Source organism: Vipera ursinii (genome assembly GCF_947247035.1).
Source record: "Vipera ursinii genome assembly, chromosome: W".
Taxonomy (NCBI): Eukaryota; Metazoa; Chordata; class Lepidosauria; order Squamata; family Viperidae; genus Vipera; species Vipera ursinii.
Window position 1 is genome coordinate 33,721,417 of NC_139522.1, and position 11,159 is coordinate 33,732,575.

An 11,159-nucleotide genomic window follows, 5' to 3' on the forward strand; every position below is an offset into this window, starting at 1 on the left:
TGGTAACACACTACACTGTGAAGCATTGAAATCCTGCAGCGCCCGCAAGGTCCCCCTGCTCAAGAAAGCACATGTACAGGCCTGTCTGAAGTTTGCCAATGAACATCTGAATGATTCAGAGGAGAACTGGTTGAAAGTCTTGTGGTAAGATGAGACCAAAATCGAGCTCTTTGCATCAACTCAACTCGCCGTGTTTGGAGGAGGAGGAATGCTGCCTGTGACCCCAAGAACACCATCCACACCGTCAAACATGGAGGTGGAAACATTATGCTTTGGGGGCATTTTTCTGCTAAGGGGACAGGACAACTTCACCACATCAAAGGGACGATGGACGGGGCTATGTACCGTCAAATCTTGGATGAGAACCTCCTTCCCTCTGCCAGGGCATTGAAAATGGGTCGTGGATGGGTATTCCAGCATGGCAATGACCCAAAACACACGGCCAAGGCAACAAAGGAGTGGCTCAAGAAGAAGCACATTAAGGTCCTGGAGTGGCCTAGCCAGTCTCCAGACCTTAATCCCATAGAAAGTCTGTGGAGGGAGCTGAAGGTTCGAGCTGCCAAAGGTCAGCTTTGAAACCTTAATGACTTGGAGAGGATCTGCAAAGAGGAGTGGGACAAAATCCCTCCTGAGAAGTGTGCAAACCTGGTGGCCAACTACAAGAAACATCTGACCTCTGTGATTGCCAGCAAAGGTTTTGTCACCAAGTACTAAGTCGTGTTTTGCGAAGGGGTCAAATACTTATTTCACTCATTAAAATGCAAATCAATTTGTAACTTTTTTGAAATACATTTTTTTGGATTTTTTTGTTGTTATTATGTCTCTCATTGCTAAAATAAACCTACCAGTAACATTATACACTGATCATTTCTTTGTTAGTAGGCAAATGTACAAGATCAGCAGGGGATCAAATAAGTTTTCCGTCAGTGTATATACAGGTGAAACTCAAAAAATTAGAATATCGTGCAAAAGTTCATTTATTTCAGTAATGCAACTTAAAAGGGGAAACTAATATATGAGATAGACTCATTACATGCAAAGCAAGATAGTTCAAGCCGTGATTTGTCATAATTGTGATGATTATGGCTTACAGCTCATGAAAACACCAAATCCACAATCTCAGAAAATTAGAATATTGTGAAAAGGTGCAATATTCTAGGCTCAAAGTGTCCCACTCTAATCAGCTAATTAAGCCATAACACCTGCAAAGGGTTCCTGAGCCTTTAAATGTTCTCTCAGTCTGGTTCAGTAGGAATCACAATCATGGGGAAGACTGCTGACCTGACAGTTGTGCAGAAAACCATCATTGACACCCTCCATAAGGAGGGAAAGCCTCAAAAGGTAATTTCAAAAGAAGCTGGATGTTCCCCAAGTGCTGTATCAAAGCACATTAATAGAAAGTTATGTGGAAGGGAAAAGTGTGGAAGAAAAAGGTGCACAAGCAGCAGGGATGACCGCAGCCTGGAGAGGATTGTCAGGAAAAGGCCATTCAAAAGTGTTGGGGACTTTCACAAGGAGTGGACTGAGGCTGGAGTCAGTGCATCAAGAGCCACCACACACAGACGGATCCTGGACATGGGCTTCAAATGTCGTATTCCTCTTGTTAAGCCGCTCCTGAACAACAAACAACATCAGAAGCGTCTTACCTGGGCTAAAGAAAAACAGACCTGGTCTGTTGCTCAGTGGCCCAAAGTCCTCTTTTCTGATGAGAGCAACTTTTGCATCTCATTTGGAAACCAAGGACCCAGCGTCTGGAGGAAGAATGGAGAGGCACACACTGCAAGATGCTTGAAGTCCAGTGTGAAGTTTCCACAGTCTGTTGATTTGGGGAGCCATGTCATCTGCTGGTGTTGGTCCACTGTGCTTCATTAAGTCCAGGATCAACGCAGCCGTCTACCAGGAGATTTTGGAGCACTTCATGCTTCCTTCCGCAGACAAGCTTTATGGGGATGCTGACTTCATTTTCCAGCAGGACTTGGCACCTGCCCACACTGCCAAAAGCACCAAAACCTGGTTCAATGACCGTGGGATTACTGTGCTTGATTGGCCAGTAAACTCGCCTGACCTGAACCCCATAGAGCAGACATGTCAAACACAAGGCCCGGGGGCCGGATCCAGCCTGCGAAGTGGTTTCATGTGGCCCGTGACACCATCCGGGAAACAGTGAGGGAACGGCTCCCACTGCCTTGGCCCTTGCCCAGAGACTCTCCTTCTGTCAGAGACCCTGGAAAAAATTATGGGGTGCCAACAATTTCGGCCATGACTGTATATGAACCAGAAAGTAATCAGATGAAAACAAAGGTACACTTCACAGTGCATGCTAGCAGAATTTAGGGAATTGTATTTTAATTCTTTATTGAACAAAAGGATGGGTGAGAAAATGACTGACATAGAGAATTAATAGTCAAGTTAATTATGTTGTGTCATAGGGTGCAAACCAAAATCAGTCCTCTATTTCTCTGACTCATTTTGGAGAATAAAAGGTTCCTTTTTCCTCCCCACACATTATTTATCTGAAGGAGATGAATAGTTATATTGAGGGGTCCTTGGTGCTCTCTGAGCTTTCTTGTTTTCTTGCAGACATTTCATTACCCTAACTAGGTAACATCATCAGTGCTAGTAAGGAGTGCTGTTTGCTGTCAGTTTATATTCTGGTGTCTTGCCTGTCTGTGTGGGTGGGGATGGTCTTAGGGATTCTTTGGTTGGGGTGTTTACTAATAGCTCTTTGGCAGTTTCTTGATTGGGGTATTGCTTACTTGATTGTTGGTCTGAAGTTGACCTTGGAGTTAATCTATGCTGATCTGAGTGCTGATTACTGGTGGAAAGGTGCTGGAGTCTCTTTCTTTGGGGCTAGTTGATTGTCTCTTTTGCATAGTCTATAGAAGTTGTTAATGTCTATTTGTATATTGATGGCTGATTTGTCAGAGTGCCAGGCTTCTAGGAATTCCCTGGCATTTTCAGATTTGGCCTGGTCTAGGATTGTCACATTTTCCCAATTGAAATTATGGTTAAATCTGTCTATATGTTGTGAAATTAAAGAATTTTCATCATGCCTTCTGACTGCCAGTTGGTGTTCATGGATGCGTTCTGCCAGTCTTCTGCCTGATTGTCCTACATAGTGGTTGTTGCAGTTCTTACATTGTATGTTGTAGATGATGTTGTACAGTGTAATACTTTTTAGGATTTGTGTTGGTTATGCTGTATTGGGTTAACTGGTCAGGGACTTTTTGATTAAGTTGCGTAGGTATCCATTTTGTTGGAATGTGTTGCATAGATGCTCCATTTCCTTTTTCTGCTGTACTTTATAATTTATTTAAATTAGCCATTCACAGATTGTCTTACACCTGGATTATTTTTTCACTAAAACAATTTGACTGAAATATTTAAGTTAAATATAAGTGAAGCTAAAGGCTTTGTACCACAGAATTTGAGGTACTGTACTACCATTTTCTTTGCATCTGTGAAGAAAACAGTCCATTTGGAGGACTGTAAAAGTATCCTAATTCTTGCATCCATGTATCATAAAATGTATAAATCCTTAGAATTAAATCCAAAAGAGCATTGCTTCCAAGTTACCTTGACTCTGAAATGTTGGGACACCAGCAGTAATCTCTAGCATGCTAAGGGAAACCATATGCTCTGTGAATGCAAGAAACCCAGTTCTATATGCACATTTTTGTGTACTCATCTAGAAGATTTTTAGACATTTCCTGCATCAAAAACACACAGAAGAGGAGCAGCTGTTGTTCAAATCATGAATTCAACTTTCAGTTGTCATCTTGAAAGAACTTGAGAATGATCTGCAGGTATTTCAACTTGGTTCTGTTAGGCCTACTTTGAATGTTTTCAGCATTTTCTCACATGTTCCTTTAAAACTTTGTCTTTCCCCCCACTTTCTTTGTTTCCATTTTAACTTACAGGTGAAACTCGAAAAATTAGAATATCGTGCAAAAGTTCATTTATTTCAGTAATGCAACTTAAAAAGGGAAACTAATATATGAGATAGACTCATTACATGCCACCACACACAGACGGATCCTGGACATGGGCTTCAAATATCGTATTCCTCTTGTCAAGCCGCTCCTGAACAACAAACAACGTCAGAAGCGTCTTACCTGGGCTAAAGAAAAACAGACCTGGTCTGTTGCTCAGTGGTCCAAAGTCCAACTTTTGCATCTCATTTGGAAACCAAGGACCCAGAGTCTGGAGGAAGAATGGAGAGGCACACACTGCAAGATGCTTGAATTCCAGTGTGAAGTTTCCACAGTCTGTGTTGATTTGGGGAGCCATGTCATCTGCTGGTGTTGGTTCACTGTGCTTCATTAAGTCCAGGGTCAATGCAGCCGTCTACCAGGAGATTTTGGAGCACTTCATGCTTCCTTCTGCAGATGAGCTTTATGGGGATGCTGACTTCATTTTCCAGCAGGACTTGGCACCTGCCCACACTGCCAAAAGCACCAAAACCTGGTTCAATGACCGTGGGATTACTGTGCTTGATTGGCCAGCAAACTCGCCTGACCTGAACCCCATAGAGAATCTATGGGGCATTGCCAAGAGAAAGATGAGAGACATGAGACCGAACAATGCAGAACAGCTGAAGGCCGCTATTGAAGCATCCTGGTCTTCCATAACACCTCAGCAGTGCCACAGGCTGATAGCTTCCATGCCATGCTCATTGAGGCAGTAATTGCTGCAAAAGGGGCCCAAACCAAGTACTGAGTACATATGCATGCTTATACTTTTCAGAGGTCCGATATTGTTCTATGTACACTCCTTGTTTTATTGATTGCATGTAATATTCTAATTTTTTGAGATTGTGGATTTGGGGTTTTCATGACCTGTACGCCATAATCATCACAATTATGACAAATCACGGCTTGAACTATCTTGCTTTGCATGTAATGAGTCTATCTCATATATTAGTTTCCCCTTTTAAGTTGCATTACTGAAATAAATGAACCTTTGCACAATATTATAATTTTTCGAGTTTCGCCTGTATATAAGCAAGTTAATGGATATATGGAAAACTGAAATGTTTGAATCAGCAGCATCCAAGGGGAACGGTCAAAAATTAAGGTGATGTTTGCAGCAGCATTTTCAAACCTCTCTCCAACACCTCCATAGCTCTCCCACCCACCCCCCAGTTCTCTAATAAAAATATAGCCTCAGAATGGATTTTGATATTTTTTAGACCATCTTAGTGTAAGGTTTTACACTTAGCCTCACAATTGCCCCAGCATTACTCAGGAATTTAAAACAGCCAAAAGAAACTCCTGAGCCGAGGTTTCAGCAAGCAAACAACTTTTATTTTGATCAAAATAGAGTTGGGTGGCCACATCTCTCTTCGTGGCTGGTAGAGAGATGAAGGCAACAACCAGGAAAGATGTATTCCACCTTTTATACCTTTCCAGAACAAAGAGATATGATCTTGGTACTAGGAAACAAAAGGTACAGAAAAATAATTCCAAGATGATGATTCATACACAGCTCCAGCATAACTCCTTTTCCCCCTCCCCTTACCATGCTCTTTTCATGTAAGCAATCGCCTGTACCTAAAGCATGAAACATTTGCTTTTATATAACTAATTTCCCAATATAAAGCACCTACAAAACTGCTTGCACATAAACAAACATATATGTATGATTACAAAGTATCACTACTAATATCAATATTACTAACATCAACCTTAAACATAATAAAATCCTTTCATTAGTTTTAAATATGGAATTGTAGTGATCTTTTAGGTTGAGAGAATGTGGTAGTTTTTCTCATAGTACCTAAGTGAGCACATGGACATCAGATTCTGCATTCAGATGGATTGATTTGCAAATTAACTACTAGCCTTGTGGCTTCTACGTACTTTAACTCAACTTTTTACAACAGTTGGTGAGTTATTCCAAACACTGATGTTCTTTAAAGAGCATATTTCTTTTCCTTTTTTGTCTTCTATAGAGTTTACAGATGTTGCCTCAACAACGAAAGGCCATTGCAAAATTTAAAGAGCCTTCTGATGCTTTAAAATTTCAACAGAAGTTTCACAGGTAAGTATTACGCATAGGTTTTCTCATATATGAACTATTTTACTCTTCCTCAACATTTTTCAATGTTAGATGTCTTTTATTACAATCCCATTGTCCCTAACCAATCTGGTGAAAAAGACAAAAGTTATAGCTCACTACAGCAATTGGAAAAACTATAAATTCTTTACAGCCAATTCACTTTACAAAGACCTTTTATCTTCTTGAGATTGGAGAACTGATTAGAGCTGATTCAACTGTAGCAATGATAGTTGATCAGGCTGAAAGCAAGCTTTGTATCCGTGTTCAATTTTTGTTTCTCTGTCTTAATATACTTTTTTTCAACAGTTTTCCATGACATCAGGAACAAATGTCATTTTATGTGCAGTGTATAAATCAGGATATCAAATTGTTTTGTATCATGATTTGTAAGCAGAATGTAAAGTTGATTCAAATTCTGGATGTTATAGTTTAACAAGCCAATGCCTCAGTGAAAAAGTTGGGTGCTTGACTAAACTGGGTCCAGGATATTTGAAGAACTGTCTTTCCCTAGTGGGACTGGCCTGCCCCACACATTCCGGCAGAAGAGGCCTACTGTGGACCTCATCAGCCAAGGAATTTTAGCTGGTGGGGTCTAGGAGAAGAGCCTTTTATGTCGTGGCCCCCACCCTTTGGAACATCCTGCTGCTGGAGGTGAGGTCTGGGCCTTAAGACCTGGCTCTGCTAGTTGGTGTGGGGCCCTGTTGGAGACACTTTAGGCTGGACATGGCTGGTGCAGTGACATAAGAGGGCACCACCCCTGCTCTGCATGAGCCCTTGGGGTTTTTAGTCTATTCTTGCAATTTTAACTGTTCCTATATTCAGTGCTTTTTTTGTAAAAGAAAAAGGTGCCGGAACTCACACATGTCATACAACCCGCCTTGCCTACCCTACAAGGTTCCATCCAAAAAAGGTGCCGGAACTCCGTTCTGAGCGTTCTATGAGAAAAAAAGCCCTGTCTATATTTATAATTGATTTATAGATCTATTTTATTGCATTGTAAGCCACCCAGAGTCACTTTGGATAGTGTGATGGGTGGCACATAAATTTAATAAATGAATGAATAAATAAATCTGTCAATGAAACAACCTAGACTTTTCATAGTTTGAAGCACTTGCTTATGAAACATGGCTGCATCTGAACCAAGCCTAAAATTGCATGAGAGCGTGTAACTAAACAAGTTCCTTAATGCATTAAAAAAATACAGCTGCCTTAAATCATTGTGCGTTCATCTTTTTTTCCAGGCACATGATAGATCTCTCCCATATCAATGTGGCACTGATAGTGGAGTGACCCACTGAGCATAAGTTGGCTTAAAATAAAGCAAGTTATGGAGGAAGTCAGAAGGGTAGAATCTTCCTGTAATTTCTGGTGCCAGCTTTACAGACTCCTTCTGAAACTTCAAATTATTTTGCGACAGCTGCTGACAGCAACCGCCTTGCTACAAATGAAGTTTGATTTCAAGATTGAAAAAGATCTGTATTGAACATACATAATTACAGATCTCATGTATGAATAGTGTACATGGATGTTTTCAGGCAATTACTATGTGATCACAATGACTTGGAACAAAAGAACATTGACTCTTGAAAAGTTTTTTATGTTTTTTCTTAGAAAAGAATATTTGATAATGGTTGCCCTTATCTTCAGTGTGAGGTGTTGAAATCAGAATACACCCATTATCTAGTGTTTGTAGCTAAGCATATAGATACCTATAATATAGAATAAAAGTTGGTCTATGTAATTTGTGGATTTTTTTTCCCAAGAGGCTCTGAAGCTCATTCTTGAAAGCTCTTATTTCTAGTAAGGTGAATATAGTTTGTTGTGCATAAAAGTCCCTCTCAGTGTTCCTAGCATTATTTCTTACCAACCCTATTTTGGACAAATAGTCTCACCAATTTGATGTCCTTATGTATGAAGGATGCTTGTATTCAGACTCCAGAATCTTGGATCGACACATTTTTTAGCCTTCTCTTGTGCTTAGAGTGCTTGAATGGGTAGGAACTAACTGAAAGCTGCTGGTGGTGAGAATGTTTACATATTCAAGTCCAGGAAATCCATTTGGGTTAGGCTTGTTGGGAAGTGAGTCACTGGTGTTGAGCTTCATATTTTAATTTATTTTTTGTGTAATAATTGGCAGTAATGTTTGATAATGGTAGAGTCTGCCAAATTGTACTCTAGCACTGTTCCCACGTCACCTGGTGAATTATGAGAACATTTCCTGTGTGAGATGTGGGCTGTTCTGAAAATAAGTGCAGACTTTATGGAAGTTGTTTTTATACTAAATAAACTCTTTCCTCCAAAGAAAGGTGCTTGTGACAATGTTCCCTGCTCCCTTTAGTTAGTAAGAGTTTACTACTCTTAGAAATCTATTCAATGGTTATGTATTTGAGGCCATTAAACATAGTCAGAGCTGATAAGGATTATAACTTAGACAGTGAGTTTGAGCATATAGAAAAATATAGTCAAATAATGTTCTCTCAGGACTGCAAGTTATATGACATTGAGAAGTAGTGATGTTTCTTTTCTAATTATTCAAAATATTCTGAACAGATGAAGGCTTTTAAAACTGTTCCCAGTTAAAGAGAAAATGTGGGAATTGGCTATAAGCAATCAAAGTATAAAAATACATCATGTCTTCTAAAGGCAAAGCTGGGTTTTTTCCTCCACTGGTGGTACCACAGCTATAGCATCTTTGGTATAATGTAGGGTATGAAGATATGTTAAAGATGTTTTATCAACTAGCTAGAAAAAAAAGTCTTCATCTTGCGGAGTATCCTACCTTGAATTTGACCATACCATAGAGGTGAGTTTTGCTGTCTTTTATTATTTACATCTCTTAATTTGTGTTTGTTAAGAAAACTGGGATTTTAGTTTATGGTGCAATTTAGGCTAGCTTTTATCTGCTTAGAATTGTGTTAAAAACTAACAGTCCCTCAGGGTCAAAAGAGAGAGACTATCATACCTTTGCCCATCTCAGGACATGTTACAGTCTTCCCACAAAACTAAGATTGCAGTTTAGGACTTAACATGTAAAGTAATATTCTTTAAAAATATGTCTTCACTGCACAGCTCAGGTACAGTTTCTCCATAACAAACAAGCACAATACTCAGATAGTTCTGAAAACAGAGTAGGTTGAAACTGAATTCACTACGCAGTAAAGAGCTGGGCTCAGTCATTGGCAAGGCTGCATCACTTTGGCAGGATTAAATGCAACAATGCCTGCCAGAAGAGGGGATTTTATAATGTCCCACCTCTACATGACATTTGAGGTCAGAGGAAACTTTTATTTATTGTATCAGTAGATCTTTGATTAGGCTGGATAACCTTCAAACAGCTTAGGGCATTGTGAAGACTGGGAACATTAATTAATGCTTTAAGGTTTATAACTTCTGTATATGGGAAATCTATGGTGTGGCATTTAAAATAATGGTGTTGACTTTTGTATGATTTGTCTGAGGCCAATTTCTTATACATGATGGCAAATGCCTAGTAGGTGTATAATATGCTCACCATTTTGGTAGAGGGGATTCTCAGATATGGGAAAGAGAAAGAAGAAGACAGCTTGTGATTTTTTTCTCTGTGTCTCTTTGTAGTGAGCAGAAGGAAACCTGTAGTATGGGGTGATAGGCACCAAATCTCTTGCTTGAATTGTCTTTCAATATTACAATACCTTGACTGATTAATGCCAAATTAAACTGAGTTTGGCATGATCATAGTAATGTTGGTTCCTAATTTTGAGGTGCCTTCCACAAAAGCAAATCACAGTAAAAATAGGAGACCCTGTTCTTTGCATAATGCTTCCTGACCCTATCTCCACATCTTTTGTAGAAGATCTGTTGCAACCATTATCTTGTTCTTTCTTTATCATGTGTTCTTTTAAAGATGCAAAATGCAGGGATTGCATTTAATGTATTGTGTAAATATGAGACTTTTTAACAAAATTTAAATGAAGCTGTTCACATGAAAGCTTATTTGGTGGGGTGGGGAGGAAGGCAGTTGTATTGTCTTATCATAGTTGAATGGAAATGGTTCCATAAATGATGTTGTTGTTGTTATGTTTGGTGTAACTCTTCTGTTTTTTTATAAAGATGCCAGTAAGTCAATACATGTCTCTTGACCTGTGTATTATTTGTTCTGGGACTTCAAAAGCATACATTTGGCATAGATGTTTAGCCAGTGACCACTGTATGTGGAAACTTTTTTCTCATATAGAGATAACTTTCATTTAATTTGGCAACATTTTCTAGGTCACTTTAGTTTTTATACCCATACCAATGAAAAAGTGTAGTCAAGTTATGTGTAGATGCTGAAGTATTGACTATATAGTTCAAAGTTAAATGGCCACTATAGTATTTATTAATTCATGTATTTTTCACATTCATTTTGGACAAGGTTGGATAATTTTAATTTCATAAGAAATTAAATATAATCTGCATAATGGTGTTTTTGTCCAGGGTAAAATGAGGGTGATTTACTCTTGGCTCACCTATCATGAGAAGATTACAGAAAATCTTCCCTATATAATTATTGTGTTTTACACTTCTTCAAATTTTCAAAAGTTGTTCTCAAATATTGGTCATAAAGGAGAGACATTCAGCAGAAGTCAAATGTATAATTATTAGATATTGCTAGGACCTAAAAACCTACAAAAATAGCTAGAGTGTATAGAGATGGATATACCAACTATTTGTAGTTTTTATCAAACTAGACTGACTGAACCACTATTGATCAGGTGTTGGCCTTTAGATAGCCTCTAGTATGAATTATGTGGCAAGAATATAAGCCACTATTGAAGAGACCTAGTGTGAGTTATACAGTATATCATTGAAGGCTTACATATATTAAATTAGAGTGAGTTGATCAGCTTTATGGGAAAATGCTAACATAAGATGACATTTCTCCTTCATTCTTCCCTGGTTTCTTGTTTTTTCCAGATGTGGCCCAAATGATGAAACTAAGGGATTGGTGTATTCCTTTTCAGCAACTGACTTTAAATGGTACAGTCAATATTTCATTACCAAGAGGGCTCACACTGAACACAGAAGAAATGAAGAAGCAATGTTACCTTGTGGTGACACTTTTCAAAGAAAGAAGTGAT

General features: G+C 39.0%; 1 protein-coding gene across 3 annotated transcripts in view; it reads left to right on the forward strand.

The window, feature by feature from the left end:
- LOC310648253 (RNA-binding protein 33-like) overlaps positions 1 to 10,164 on the forward strand; it is a 265,966-nt gene extending 255,802 nt beyond the window's left edge. For 2 of the 3 annotated variants that reach the window (XM_083375996.1, XM_083375999.1), the window contains 2 exons: positions 5,954 to 6,042; positions 7,302 to 10,164. In XM_083375996.1, the coding sequence (XP_083232122.1) occupies positions 5,954 to 6,042; positions 7,302 to 7,350 (138 nt within the window). In that variant the 3' untranslated portion in view covers positions 7,351 to 10,164. Of the gene's footprint in view, positions 1 to 5,953; positions 6,043 to 7,301 lie in introns of those variants that run through there. The other variant, XM_083375998.1, reaches the window with a different exon arrangement.
- The last annotated feature ends 995 nt before the right edge of the window (positions 10,165 to 11,159 follow it).